Here is a 15931-nt window from a genome sequence, read left to right as displayed (position 1 = left end):
CCAAGTGATACTACTAGTTTGTTTGTAGAACTATTCATAATGTAATCTTTTTGGTTTTTTAAATACTATGTAGCTTAAGCTGACCTCAAACTCATGATCCTTTTGCTTTAACCTCTTAAATGCTGACTTATCTTTATAAATATTCTACAAATTGGATTACAGGACTTTAAAAAATAATAACACATTGTCAGGAACCAGTGGCTTACTTCTGTAATTCTAGTTACTCAAGAGGCTGCGATCTGAAGATTTCAGTTCAAAGCCAGCCAGGCAAGAAAGTCAGTTAAGACTATTATCTCCAATTAAGCATCAAAAAAGTGGAGCTATGACTCAAGTTGTAGAGCACTAGCTTTGAGCAACAAAGCTCGGACATTGCCCATGCCCTGAGATCAAGCCCCAAGAACGGCACACGCATACACACGTACACACAATAACACGTGATTTAAATTCTTTAGCACCATGACAGACATTTGGTAGATCTGGGGTAGGGTCTGAACCACTGTATTTTTTAAGTGCACAAAAAGTTGTATAGGTTTATGAGGTTTATATTTGTTAGTGTTAGATGTGAAAATTCTTATGCCTAATTTCCCAGTTATTGGAAAACTGAAATCTGTAAGGTTTTCATCTAATGTCTTAGATAACATTCCTTGTACAGTGTAGCTAAAAATATATAAATATATTTAGTACATACGTTATATATACATATATAATATTATATAGCTAATATATGTGTATTAGTACTTCAGCAGCTAGAAAATGTTCTGACTATAACTAATTGATCTCCATTACTGATCATCTGAAACTACTTGACATTTGTTTCTCACAAGACAATATTGTAAAAATCATATCCATTCATAAACGGATATTTCATCCCATGTGCGTTATATACTCTCTAATCAGAATACTTAATGGGGGCTAGTACACAGCTCAAGATATACATTTTTCCAGGTTGCTTTTTTGTGCCAGTCACTTTTATACACTTACTTATTACTGAATACCCTTACACATGACTCATAGCTTACCCAAATCTAGATTTGTAGAAATTGGTTCCTTTAACTTATTTGGGGGGACGTTGCTTTTCAGGGAAGATGTACCCCCTCCCAAGAGCCGGACGTCCACTGCCAGAAGCTATATTGGAAGCAATCATTCATCACTGGGATCTATGTCTCCTTCTAACATGGAAGGCTATTCCAAGACTCCCTATAACCAAGTACCAAGCGAAGACTTTGACCGTGCTCCTCAGAGTCCAACTCTTGCTCCTGCCAAGGTAGCCGTCCCTAATCTAAGCCGCATGGGAGCCATTCCTGTGATGATTCCAGCACAGAGCAAGGATGGGTCTATAGTATAGAGCCTCTGTACTTCCTTTGTGGTTTTGTTTTATTCTCTGTGTTCCTTTTGTTCTCTTGCTACAGAATCTTAATCAACTCTAAAATTTGTCAACGGCCTTGAAATATCTAAAGAAAAACAACAACCATATTCAACAAACAGAAATTTCTGTTCACAAATTTTTATGTGGTTCTATTGGGAAAAAATAAGTGCATTATAGATTGTAAAGAAACTCACCATCTGGGAACAAAAAAGATAGATTTTCTTAAAGAGGTTGATTTATAAAGGTATCTGAATATGAATACTGAAGTAAGATGTAGCACTTTGAATGGTAGGTGCAGAAATTTGCAGGCATACCAAGGTGATGCTTGAGGCATCTGAAGTGGTACTTTATAATCTCAACTCTTATTTTTAGGAGGCCTGTCTCATTTATTTATGACCCAATGATGTCCCCAAAGTTAGTTTTAAAAAATCCCTGTGAAAAACTACTTAGTTATGTTTGTACTTATTTCTGTAGATTCGTTGAAAACTCTAAATGTATTTGGAGTATCTCTAATAGTACAAGATACTACAGTGTTTTAGAAATGACTTGTTTTCCTCCCAAATTATTCATAACAATTTGAGACAGGGTCTTTATTATATAGCCCAAAGTAGTCTTGAATTCTCAATTTTCCCGCCTCCGCCTCCCAAGTGCTGGGATTACAGCGTTGCACTATCATTCTTGGCTCAGAAAAGATTTCTTATTCATTTAATTAACTAAAAGGCAAAAAGGACATAGTAACCTTGTTTATATGTTAAAGTAAAGGAATACCTGTTACATGTCCATAATACTTTTAGAGCAACAGTGGGGATAGAATTATTAATGCGTGGATGATCTGGGCATGGAGGCCTCTAGTGGTCTTTGGAAACTGGCCAGCTATACTGGGATGTCATATTTCACAGTCCCCAAGCAAACACTGCTCTTCACTTTTGGTGATGTCGTTCTACAAAGAAAATATTATAACTTGTTTATTATCTGACGATTATAGATTGGAATTCCTCCTAACTATGAAATGTAAATGTTAAGTGTACTTTTTGTTTTAGAAACATGTAGTCCAATCTTAAACTTATTCTCTTGAGCCCAGCTCCTGAAGAATGTGTTTATTATCAACTCAGTGATCAAATACGGTTTAGGCAAGTATCTTCCCTCTGTTCTGAATTCTGGACATGGAAGAATGTGGACACTTGCTATTGTGTGGCCAAACTTGTCTTTGTGTAGATAAGCAAATCAAGCTGAGCTTTGAAAAAGTTTGAATCTTAATTTTGTGAAAGTGATTTCTTCTTAAAAGAATAAGGAGTGAAGGGAATACTCCTAGTTGCCAAAATGTATTAAGTGCTGTTTTAGTAGAAGAAAGTGAATTTATTGTATTTCCCTTCAGATTTTGAGGGAGCGTGGATATAGTATATTGAGCCAACAGTTTTCTTTATAGTAAATAAGGTCTGCAATAAATTATTTCATTAGTTCTAAAACCTTTTCCCTAGATTTTAGTAGGGAGTTGGTTTCTGTTCATCTCTTTGGGTGCTGTGGTGGTAAACGCTACATTATAAATTAATGCTGGCATGTATTTATGACTAGGCAGAGTACTGTGTATGCCTTTTAATGGTAAACTTAAGGCAAATGTTGTGATGGATTAGTGTACAGTTTTGCATACTTGGAAGCATTTTTTTTTAAAGTAGGTTCTTAACTTTACATACAATTACCTTTTATACTTGTGTTAACATTTTCATCTGTGCCTTTTGGGAGTGATTTGATTTCCATTATGACTTCTGGTGCCTATGAGCTAGCTATCACCTACCTACCTGGCAGGTGCTTAGAGGTGAAGGTACTGCTCTTTCTCAGATGCATCACTGTGACACCTTCCTAGCCTCTTCCTTTCACTCTTGTCTCCCACTCCTGTTCTTTTCCTTGTAGCTTCAATGGTGATGCTATTCAAAGGTTTTTAAATTTTTAATAACCCCAACACTCTTTGACTGTGTTTCTAGTTTTATAATGGCTATTTTTGAAAGGTAGATATTTGGCCTGTTTTATAAGGTATTGTAAGAACAACAACAACACAATTTGATAACAAAGCTGTTTAGATTTATGCAATCTCTGATTTTCATGAAGATTATGCTATCAGTGTAAGTAGAAATTACCACAGAAAGTAGATGTGTGCAAGATTGTTTTTCCCTTACTTAGACTTCATATTTATCTAATGCCAACTTTCAAAATCTCTCCTAGAAAATGTTAGTTTAGATTCATACAAACTATAATATGAAAAACAAACTTGAAAAAAAATAGTGTAACCTGGACAGACTTCTTGGTTGTGATTACAATTAGAAGACATAATTTAATTTTAGGCTTATATTGCCAGTTAGAAGCCAAACTGGATCTGGTTCAGTCAGGTTAGAGCTTCATATTATAAAGAGAAACAATAACGTGTTATATAGTTCTGAGCTTTGAATATGAAGTAGTTTACACATATTCTTTTTCTTATTGACAATCTTATTGTTTCCTTCTTAGCTTCCCACTCCCTGAGAATGTCCTCTTATTGGTTGCACTCACCAGTTACTCTATATAAGTTTTTTTTATTTTAACGAGTTATTTGTCAGGGGTTTGTTAGAATGGAAACACAGCCTGAATAGGTCTTGGGGGAATTTAATTGGAAAAAAAAAATCCAAATCTTTATCGGTATACATTTGGATATAAATCAATAACTGATTTCTGTCAGGTGTAGTTGACACACACCTGTAATCCTAGCACAGGAGGATTGAGAACTTCAGGCCCGACTAACAATGAAATTTATCCTCAGAAACCAATGCCTTGTTATAGAGTTCTTAGTAGAACACTTGCCTGGCATGCACAAATGCCTGGAGTTGATCTCTAATCCCAATGAAAAAGAAAAGAATGTCATGAAAAAGATAGTGTTTGAAAACCTAAGAAACAGGAGCAAGTGAAAAGGCAGATCAGCATTTTGATGAAATGTTAAGAACTCATTGCATGAAGTTGGCTTTCAAATTCTGTAATATATGGCTTCTCAAAATAACTATTCTCAAGCTCTGGGTGTGTATGCAGCATGTAAACTGAAGTTATGAATGTCTGTAGTTTTTTCCCCTCTAGTTTTCACTGAGCACTGTTTAGGGTTTTCACAGGCCTTATTTCAGTGTGGAAAAAAAGGTCCATGTTTTATGTGGTTAATGCTTTGTTGTGTCACAAACAGAGTGCTTTGTAGAAAATGTTGGCCCAATTTTTACTTTTTAGTGTCTTGTGACATTATATATTATAAATATGTACATAGATCTTTATAATGTTCCTGTGTTTAGTGGTATAAATGTTCTGGGCAAGTTTTAGTATTTCAAATGTCTTTGGATATTGCAGCAATAAAGGCAACTTGTTTTGTAATAGAATCTCTTGTTTGCCTACTTTGACACTAAAATAATTGAGCAGGGAACAGTAATAAGTAAGCTGGTGAATTGTGGATCTGCTTATGTTTTTCTACAGAAGACTGACCATTTATCTCATGGATGGTTAACACTAGCCTCTTAAGTAAAATCAAGTGTTGCAAAATGTTTACCTTCTTTTGTAACTTAAGAATACAGTGGCTAGGCACTGGTTGCTCACACCTGTCTGTAATCCTATTCCTGAGGCTGAGATCTGAGGATCATGGTTCCAAGCCAGCCCAGGCAGGAAAGTCTGTGAGATGCTTACCTCTCTAATCAGCCGACAGAAAACTGGAAGTGGCACTATGACTCAAAAGTGGTAGAACACTAGCCTTGAGTGAAAGAGCTCAGGGACAGCACCCAGGCCCTGAGTTCAAGCCCCATGAGCAACCCCCCCCCCCCAATATATATATGCTGCCAGTTGTTGGTGTTTTGGTCATGTAAATGAAAGATTTCATCCAAGAAGGAGCATTGTGTTTTCTGCTAACTTGACAATTTAAGAGAACCACAATTTGCGATTCACTTACTGTCCCTGTGACTTTTAGTGATGAATACACTTGTACTACTGAAAAATGTACTTTGACACTTTACATTTGCAAAGTGGAGTATTGCTAGTGTCAGTTTCAGATTTTATATTTAAAATTTCTGGCTTACATATCCAATGGTGCAATTTTAAAGATTGTAAGAACAAATTTTGTTAAAACAAAATGAAAACTTGCTCTTAGTTTTGTGACCTTGTGTACTTTTGAAATAAAATCAAGAAAGCAGTTCTATGATTGTGGTGTGACTTTATTTTGCCTTTAAACAAATGTCCACTACAGCTTTTACATGGTATTTCTTCCTGCTTTCCTGTGTCAAGGTTTCCTTTACAGTATACAGCTTCAAACAGGAAGAATAAATGTAAGAATCATAAATCAATGAAAACATTTCATGCACTTATTTCCTCAGTTCTATGTATTTATATGACCATATGTAATATTTCAGGCTAAGGCCTACAAAATTCTGACATTTTAGAATTTACAGTATAAACTCAGTTTTTCAGAGGAATTAAAAGTAGAGGGCAGGAAATATGGCTTAGTGGTAGAGTGCTTGCCTACCTGAATGAAGCCCTGGGTTTGATTCCTCAGTACAACATTAACAGAAAAAGCCAGAAGTAGCACTGTAACTCAAGTGGTAGAGTGTTAGCCTTGAGCGAAAGAAGCTCAGGGACAGAGCCCAGACCCTGAGTGCAAGCCCCAGTACTAGGAAAAAAAAAAAAAAAAAGAGTACACATATGCACTAAATACACCTCTGTCTCAAAGAAGTGGACCTGTCTGTATACTGTTTGAAAAGCACCCTGACTAGGTGACTTAAACACCAGACATTTGTTGCTCACAGTTCTGCAGGCTAGCAGGCCTGAGATGGAGGCACCTGAAGATCCATGTCTTCTGATAGGACTTAGCTGTGTCACCTCTTGCTGAGTGCTTGCAGATGTAAGGGAAGAAAGAGCATACTCAAGCTTTTATCGAAATATCTCCTTCTGTTCAAGGAGGTAGAGAGCCCTCATAACTCAGTCACATTCCCAAGGCCTACCCTTACATATCACACTAAGTGTTAGGATTTCAACAGAGGAATTTTAGAACACAAACTTTCCTGTCATAGCAACAGCTTATCATGGTTTCCAAGCTGTTTTCACTGACTTGAAATGCAGATTTCAGGCAAAATCACAACAGGGTATTAACACTTCTGTAGGAAGACATATTGGGGACTATTTTGTTTTACTGAAGTTTTTCAACCATGGCATCTGTCAGTCAGCACTTTGAGCTGGGTAATTACTTGCAGTGGACTACTGTGTATTTTAGGGTTAGTGCCCTATCTGGATTCTTCCCTGTAGATAGCAGCAATGCCCAATCCTCTCAGAGGACAATGAAAGTATTCCCCACCATAGCCAAGTAAGTGTGCCTTCGGGGCAGAAGGCTAGCCATTTCCATGGAGAAACAATGGTGTATATTCATGCGAAATTTTCTACACTGTAATTAAGATATCAGAGCACAGATTTAGAAGCAAATGTGTTGGAATACTGTTTACTGCTTCACAGTATGCCAGAAGAGTTTCAAGAAAGAACTGGCAAGATGAAAAATCTTTGTATTTCTGGTGGCCACGATGCGATAATACAGTTTCACAGGATCCAGATTTTAGTAAAATATGCTAAGTGACACCATTGAGTATAATACTTTTTAATTAGGACCACATTTTTAATTTTGTAGCTCTTAAGAACATAGCTATCTTGTTTGTCTATCGGTTACTTTGTATTCAGTACCTCAGTTTGACCATCTTCATCTTTGCTATGTTTTTGGTGTGAGAATTTAGGGAGACTTACTTAGCACAGCAATAAATAAAATCATTAAGAAGCTATAAAGTTATATTTTTATGAAAAATTGTCATATGCTAATGATATAATACCAGCCAGATGCTGTTAGGCACTGTCACACGTCCATTCATGAAGTACATATCATTCAATCCTCATGTGATCAGTGAGCAAGTTTTGCATCTTTAACTCCAGATGCCAACCTTCTTCCTGTTATTTTGAGACAGAGTCTCAGACTGCCTTCAAACTTGTGATCTTCCTGCTTACAGCATCAGACTGTTGGAATTATAGGTGTGTCCCACTATAGCTACTCCAAACCCCAAATTCTTAACCATGACACTTACCTACTTCCAAATGAAACCTTCCATTCATCTTTAATAAGGGGCAAGCATAAACTTTTCTCATTCAAGTTGATTACATACAAAAAGCTTGCAGTAAGCAAAATTTCTCCTTTATTCAAGCCTTTACTCTTCTAACTCATGGACTTAATGGATCCATTTTTGGCTCAACAAATTTAAAAGAAAATCCATTCTGTGTGATTTGCTAACACTATGTATTTCATACCCAGCAGAAATGAGACCAGATCATAATGAGTTTTTCTGGCTGCCTCTTCTGTAAATTGTCCTCCCAGAGTCCACAAAAAAATCCAATTGGATTACTCACTAATGCTGAGGGGAGTGAAATGAGGTGTTTTTGTTTTTGTTTTTGTTGTTGTTGTTTTTTCCAGTCCTGGGTCTTAGACTCAGGGTCTGAGCACTGTCCCTGGCTTCTTTTTGCCCAAGGCTAGCACTCTGCCACTTGAGCCACAGCGCCTCTTCTGGCCGTTTTCTATATATGTATTGCTGGGGAATTGAACCCAGGGCTTGTATACCAGGTGAGCACTCTTGCCACTAGGCCATATTCCCAGCCCTGAAATGAGTTTTAAACTGTCAGCACGACCAAATTTTGTGTGGCTACCTTGGGTCACATGACATGTTTCAAGTTTGTTTATGTTGGAGAAAATGAAGTGCTGTCACCCAAAATTTATTTCCTAAAATTTGGCTTATATGTCCTGTAACTATTATGGACATTTATGGGTTTTTTTTTTTTTTGTAACACTTAAGGGGCTGGGAATATGGCCTAGTGGTACAATGCTTGCCTCATATATATGAAGCCTTGGGTTCAGTTCCTCAGCATCACGTGTATATAGAAAAAGCCAGAAGTGGCGCTGTGGCTCAAGTGGTAGAGTGCTAGCCTTGAGCAAAAAGAAGCCCCAGTTCTGGCAAAAAAAAAAAAATAATAATAATAACACTTAAAATAGCCCATGGACATAAGGATAAAAAACATACCCTAGAACTACTATATTATTTGTTTACTTATTTGCCTGTAATATAAAAAGAACATAAAAGATAATATCTTTCAACTGACAGGGCAATGATTAGATTTCCTCTCGTATAGTTACTGCATTTTGTTGTGTGATATGTTGATTCTAAGAGCATCACATGGCCCCTTGTCAGACTGAAAGACCAGTGAATATGGAAGGTCTATAATTTTCTAGCACTTTTCATACCTAATCCTAGAATTGCAAGGTCATTCTCTTTGTTCTTAGACATCTTATTGTTGACAGTTCTAGGACTATGAGAGGGAAATATGTCCTACTTAGCAACATTCAGAGAGCACAGAGCCAGCAGCCAACATCCAGCTTGGAATAGTGTGTGACAGGCTAACTCATGACCCAGCTCAATCTTATTTTACTTTTTCCAGAGCTGAGGACGAAACTCAAGGCTGCTCTTCCACTGAGCTAAATCCCCAACCCCTATATCATCTTTTTTTGTTTTTTGTCTTTTCCTTTTTTGGTACTGGGGATCAAGCCAGGACATCGCACTTAGGCAAGCGCTTTGCCACTGAGCTACATCCCAGCCCTATGTCATGTAAGTGCAAGGTAACTAATTTTCCTTACTAGCCTCACTTGTGCTGATTCCATAAAACTCTTCTACATAAAAATTCCAGCAACTTTAAGAAACCAAGGATACACTAAGGTCCGGGAAGAAATAGAAAATTTAACAGATTTGCCAATCTGTTGAATTTCCACACAGAAAAACATGTAGACAATTCTTATGATGCCCATGGTGAACCCAAGGGGTATGAAAACTTAACATGCTTTGTTCACATACTTATTTATATTTGTTATATTTATTATGATTACCTAATACATATTATACTAAATATGGTGTGTACAGCATATCTGAGTAAAATCACAATCTGTCTGCTTCTAGGGATGCATTTAAGGGTTACAGCCCTTCCCCCCATTAAGACCCTGATTTTGATCCTCAACACTACTAAACAAACAAAACTAAGAATCCAATTCTGCTGTGTCTGCCAGCCAATACAGTAGATAATTGTGTGTGCGCATGTGCACGTCTTTGTGTGGTATGGGAGAATGAACCCAGGCCTTGCCATGATAGGAAAGCTCTGATCTCTGAGCTACAATGCTACAGCAGAAAATTTCTTAATTCTACAGTCATCGGAGAGGGCTTTTTTTTTTTTATTCTACAGTGATGCAAATATAAGTTTTCAGTAGAAGCCATAATTTGAATTCAAGATTTTCCTGCATGTGGTGTAATACTCCTGATGCTAGGCCAGAGTCCACACTCAACCATGTGGTCATGAAATGGCATTCTGCCCATGTGCATGTTGCCTAACTGTAATGTTCTGTAGCTTAAGCATATTGAGCACATTTTAATTTACTATATTTTCAAATTATAAGACGTAAAATGAACATAAGGAGCATTTTCCATCAAAAATTTGATGACTGAAAATACATTGATATTATATCATTTGTAATGGAGTTATTCATACCTTTCTCATTGCTACTCCTCATGTGTCAAGAAAGAGAGATGGGTACTGTAAACCTGCATAGTAATCACATCTAATGTAACTTTTGTATATTCCTCAAACTTATCAGTATTGAGCATCACCTTGGTGTTTTCAAAATGCTTATGTGTCAAGTTTTAAAATATAATTTATCTTCTCCAGTGTACAATATTAAGAATATTATTTCTGGCTAACGTGGTACAGAATTGTAATCCCAACACTTAGGAAGCTGAGGGCAAGAGGATCATGAGCCCGAGTCTAGCCTGGTGACACCAAGTTTAAAGGCAGCCTGGACTGCTAGTGAGATTGCCTCAGACAAATAAATGAAGATTGGTATTTCTATCTTTGATCTGAACCTTTCATTCACTGTATATTGTCAATATTTGTGCCTTTCCCCCTCTAATGACAGCTTGATTGTTGTATTAACTTAGATAGATGTATTTTAAAAATACACATACACAGAAGAGTTCGAGTTCTGAACATCAGGTAGACACATCAATCAAGAATTTGGGGGGCTGGGGATATGGCCTAGTGGCAAGAGTGCCTGCCTCGGATACACGAGGCCCTAGGTTCGATTCCCCAGCACCACATATACGGAAAACGGCCAGAAGCGGCGCTGTGGCTCAAGTGGCAGAGTGCTAGCCTTGAGCGGGAAGAAGCCAGGGACAGTGCTCAGGCCCTGAGTCCAAGGCCCAGGACTGGCGCAAAAAAAAAAAAAAAAAAAGAATTTGGCTGTAAAATGAGGCTGTAAAATCAGGAGGGTGAGATCAGGAAGATCCAGGTTTGAAGCCAGCCTGGTTAGAAAATTCAAGAGACCTCTTATTAACCTACAGCAAGGCAAAAAGGCACATGCCTTCACTCCAGCTGTGTGGGAGGGAGGCTGAGATCAGGAGACTCACAGTTTCAAGCTAGCCTAGGCAGGCACTTTTGAGATGCAAAGTCCACAGAGGAAGCCGGGTGTTGTGGTACTTCTCTGCCATTCCAGCTACAGTGGGAAAAATAAGATGTGAGCATTGTGGTCCAGGTGGAAAGGGGGGTGGAGGACAGTACTTTATCTCAAGATAACTAGTGCAAAAAATTGGAGGCCTGGCCTAGCAACCGGGTGTCTTCTAGCAGTGAGGAGGCTGAGTCATCCCTCTACCACCCAAAAACAAAACAACCCGGGAGTTCTCAGCAATACACTCCAGGGGGGCTGGGAATATGGCCTAGTGGCAAGAGTGCTTGCCTCATACATAAAGCCCTGGGTTCAATTCCCCAGCAATACATATATAGAAAATGGCCAGAAGTGGCGCTGTGGCTCAAGTGGCAGAGTGCTAGCCTTGAGCAAAAAGAAGCCAGGGACAGTGCTCAGGCCCTGAGTCCAAGGCCCAGGAGTGGCAAAAACAACAACAACAACAACAACAAATAACAAAAAACTCTGCAGGGCACACCGTCCAAATATATTTGTGGGAAGTTTTTTGTCACAGTATTCTCTTTCCAGTTCTTGGGATCAAATCCAGGAACTCTGCATATGGGAGGCAAGCACTGTCTCATTGAGCTGTACCCTAAGATTTACTGCCATTTGTGATCAGTATACTGTACTAGTATTATTTCTATAGAAGTGTTCCATGAATGTACTCTATGAAGTAAATGCAGGTTGTTTTCTAGTGAGATCAATGAGATGGTTAATCACACTGGTTATTCTCACTGAGCTTTACAGTTTTATTAAGTTGATCCCCCAAAATGTACTGTCTACATATTTATACTATGTGTAAATTCAAAAGTTGACACGTGTTAGGAAATTTGTCTTTCTGTTACTGGATATTAAAGGAATACTCATCACTACCACCACCACATCAAACAGTATAAATATGATGGAAAGACTGCCAAAAGATCTGTAGTTTATTACATAATAGTAAAGACTAAGTTAAGGCTCATATATATGAATAGCATATTCAAAAATCTTTTTTTTAATGTGTCCAACTTTTATATATTCAAAAATCTTATTTTTGAAATCTGAGTGATGAAACATCCAATATTTTTTACTTGTGACCATAATTTTTGTTGTTGGTCATGTGGCTGGATGGAACTCGGGGCCTAAGCACTGTCCCTGAGCTCTTTTGCTCATAGCACTCTACCACTTTGAGCCACAGCTCCATTTCTGGTTTTCTGGTGGTTAATGAGGAGAGAAAAATTTTTCTACCCAGGCTGGCTTCAAACTGCTATCCTCAGATCTCAATATAAGCATGAGCCATCAGCGGCCTGGCCTTTTTTTTTTTTTAATAGCAGTATGGGAGTATAGAAATAAAAGCTCTGCACCCTCTAAAATACTGTGACTATATCTTACAGTATAGTCTTTATGCCTCAGTGTGTGTATCCATTTTTCAAATTATTTTTTGCCTGTCTTGGGGCTTGAACTCAGTGCCTGGGCACTGTCCCTGAACATTTTTGTTCAAGGCTAGTGCTCTACCGTTTGAGACATGGCATCACTTCTGGCTTTTTCTGTGTATGTGGTGCTGAGGGATCAACCCAGGGCTTCATGCATGCATGCTAGGCAAGCACTCCACCACTAAGCCACATTCCCAGACTCTGTGTGTGTGTGTGTGTGTGTGTGTATGTATTTTTTTTTTCCAGTCCTGAGCCTTGACTCAGGGCCTGAGCACTGTCCGTGGCTTCTTTTTGCTCAAGGCTAACACTCTGCCACTCGAGCCACAGCGCAACTTCTGGCCGTTTTCTGTGTATGTGGTGCTAGGGAATTGAACCCAGCACTCTTGCCACTAGGCCTTATTCCCAGCCCTTATGTGTATATATTTTCATATATGACAATTTCTACACATAAACCTGTAGGAAAAATGATCCTTTACACTGTAACCACTAATACTTTTCAGAGAAAAGACATTACATGTGTTTGTAACCCAACCTTTAGTCTTGATACTGGAAGAGTATCTGATGCCCTCTTGTGGCCAATAATTTTATACGTGATTTATTTCTTTTTTTCACTTAAATCTAGTTTAAACTAAAGGAATATCAAAATGATCTCTTTCTAAACAATAAAAATAATTCCTATTAAAAGTTTAATGATAATGATTATTAATGGCTTGAGAACTATGTTCACAACTTTATAGATAGCTTGTTTGAAGAAAAATTGCGATGACCTACTTGAATATGCAAAGTAGTATTATTAGATACACATATACCTGTCATAAGATAGAAGGCACAAACTCACTTTGCTAGAGAAAATGCTTTACATATGTACATATACATATAAACTATTATAGTAACAGGCAATAAATTTAGGTGATTGTATTATTATTTTATATTTTCACCCATCATGAACTTTGTTAACATAGTAAAAAGTTATTGAGCATTCAGTACTTGTCAGCCTTTACATGTATCATCTCACCTCACTCTAATAAACTATGTTCTACTACTATCCTTTCCTTTATACCTATTTTCACCCTTGACATAAACTGTCATTGACATTATTTCACAACAGTAAACCCAGGTGATTCCTTTATTGGCTTCATGATCTTATGCAGTAAGAATGAATTATATCATTATTACCAACAGTGCTTTTTAAGAAAGCATTCTTCTGCATTCTGGTACCATGTGATGTTTCAGCACATACATATGGCATGTAAAGTTTAAACTGGACATTATTAATCTTATGATTGCCAAAGTTAAATGTATTGTGATTTGCACTTATTAGTCAAGTTGATAATTTACTGTTACCAAAATTGTGAAGAAATGTTAAACATTGTGATAGAAATGCTTTTCACCCATCTTCCTCATGCATTATTTTATAAACTTCATGCATATATATAGCCTATAGAGCATATATATAGCCTATATATATAGCCTTTTGCTCAAGGCTAGCACTCTACCAGTTGAGCCACAGCTCTGCTTCTGGTTTTTTCTGTTTATGTGGTGCTGAAGAATGGAGCCCAGGGTTTCATGCATGCTAGGTAAGCACTCTACCACTATTTTAGCCACATTCCCAGCCCCCCATTGTTACTTTTTAAGTGTTATTATAAAGGTGATGTACAGAGGGGTTACAGTTACTATACGTCAGGTAATGAGTACATTTCTTTTTGGACAGTGTCACCCCTTCCCTTGCTCTCTTCCAGCTTTTTCCTCCCATCCTACCCACAAGTTTTATAGTTCATTTTGACCAGTGTGTAGTATGACTGCTAACAGTTGGTATTTTACTAAGTCTTCCATGATTGTATGTGTAACCTCTATTACAAGCGCTTTCTATAGCTTCATTGAGGGTAGAAACTAAGTGGATACTTTCATTTGTGCTATATGTATTCATGGAATAAACATCAAACTACCATGTAGAAATGTTGTAGCTGCTACCAAGTCATCATGCTTTGGATAAGGATTAGTGCTTCCATTTTGAAGCTTGGGTTATAATTGTAAATGAAAACATTTGGAAGATGGGCTGATGCTAGTAAACTGGGGAGGTAATGATTTCTGCAATGATGAAGGTACACAGATTTTAAATAGGAATTATGAGACCTCCTTGAAACTTGTGCTGTTTTTACTGCTTCCTGGTACAATGTGTCAGAGGTGCTATCTATAATATAGACTATTGCATTACCCCCAAATCCCAGCATATATGAATTTTGGCACAAGGAGCATTGTGTTTGTATGCCACATTAAATCACCAAATATTTGATAAAAAGTTTGTGATAAAATTTGGGCATTACTATAACAAATTGTGTGATTTTTGTTTTCCTACCAGAACCTGGGTGGAAACACTTTTTTAAACTGTAGAGACTTGCCTAGTTCTGATTTCTCAGCCATGTACAACTTTCATGTATTTCTAAGGCTCTGGGAACTTTTTTCCTTGTGAAAATCTGCATAACAAGACTCATTTTAGGATGAAAATAACTAGTTGGGATCTTCATATGTTAACTAGGTTTGGTTCGAACATCTAAAAGCAAGTAATTCTCATCCTAGTTCTTTGGTTGTTGAGATTATAGGCATGTACCACCATGCCCCGAGATCTGTCAAAATCATTGCATTAAGCTGGTGCTGGTGGCTCAAGACTGTAATCCTGGCTACTTAAGAGGCTGAGACCTGAGGATTGGTGTTTGAAGCCAGCCTGGGCAGAAATGAGACTCTTATCTCTAACTAATCACAGAAAAAGCCAGAAGGGGTACTGTGGCTTAAGTGGTAGAGCATTAGCCTTGAGCAAAAGAAGCCTAGGGACATACCAAGGTCCAGAGGCCAGATCTCAGGACAAAAAAAAAAAGTTAAGATCCAATACTTGTAAATCCCACTGAGAAAGTTGACTTCATACTTTCACACGAGTTTTGCTCTGTCTGTGCTTTATCTACACTTCAGAAGTTGTAAAAAGGTGTCAACAGATTTCCTAATAAGCAATCAACTTTTGGAATAGCCATGATCATAAAATGAAGTATTAGCAAGGTATGGTTTTCTTAAATTAAGTAAGATAAAAAGTCTAAAGATGAGGGTGATAGGAACAGTACTGCTGATTTTAATTTTTGTTAACCTACCACTAATATCTGTGGCTCCCACCTGTAACCCTAACTACTCAGGAGGCTGAGATGTGAGTTCTTAGCCAGCTCACACAGAAAATTCTATGAGACTCTTATCTGCAATTAATCATCAAAAAGCCAGAAGTGGAGGTGTGGCACATGTGGTAATGCACCAGCCATAATTGGAAAAAACTAAGGGACAATGCCTTGACCCTTGAGTTTAGTCACAGCACCAGCACCATAAAAAACCCCAAACCAAAAATAAGACCCCAAAACAAAAAAATCCTAAAAGTTACTACTTACCATATTATAGATGTCTCTTTTTTTCCTTTTGTAGTTGGAATATACTTACAAGACTGACGGACCTACAGTGGTATAAGCATGAAGGACTACTGAAGAATATGAAATGGGCTATCTGACTTTATTTCCAAATTCTAGTATGAAGACTTAAAATATTTTTTTG

At 37.6% G+C, this 15931-nt stretch overlaps 1 protein-coding gene across 2 annotated transcripts in view; it reads left to right on the top strand.

Annotated features, from left to right (window-relative positions):
• The window catches only part of Cxadr (CXADR Ig-like cell adhesion molecule), a 53269-nt gene extending 37339 nt beyond the window's left edge, over positions 1-15930 (top strand). Inside the window, exons 7-8 of one of the 2 annotated variants that reach the window (XM_048346395.1) lie at positions 1081-1264; positions 15806-15930. In XM_048346395.1, coding sequence (XP_048202352.1) covers positions 1081-1264; positions 15806-15847 — 226 coding nt within the window. In that variant the 3' untranslated portion in view covers positions 15848-15930. Of the gene's footprint in view, positions 1-1080; positions 4750-15805 lie in introns of those variants that run through there. The other variant, XM_048346393.1, reaches the window with a different exon arrangement.
• Position 15931: the final 1 nt, after the last annotated feature.

The sequence above is a fragment of the Perognathus longimembris genome, chromosome 5 (assembly GCF_023159225.1).
Source record: "Perognathus longimembris pacificus isolate PPM17 chromosome 5, ASM2315922v1, whole genome shotgun sequence".
In the NCBI taxonomy this organism is placed as follows: Eukaryota; Metazoa; Chordata; class Mammalia; order Rodentia; family Heteromyidae; genus Perognathus; species Perognathus longimembris.
Note: the sequence above shows the minus strand (reverse complement) of the source record. Positions and strands in the feature narration are given on the sequence as shown.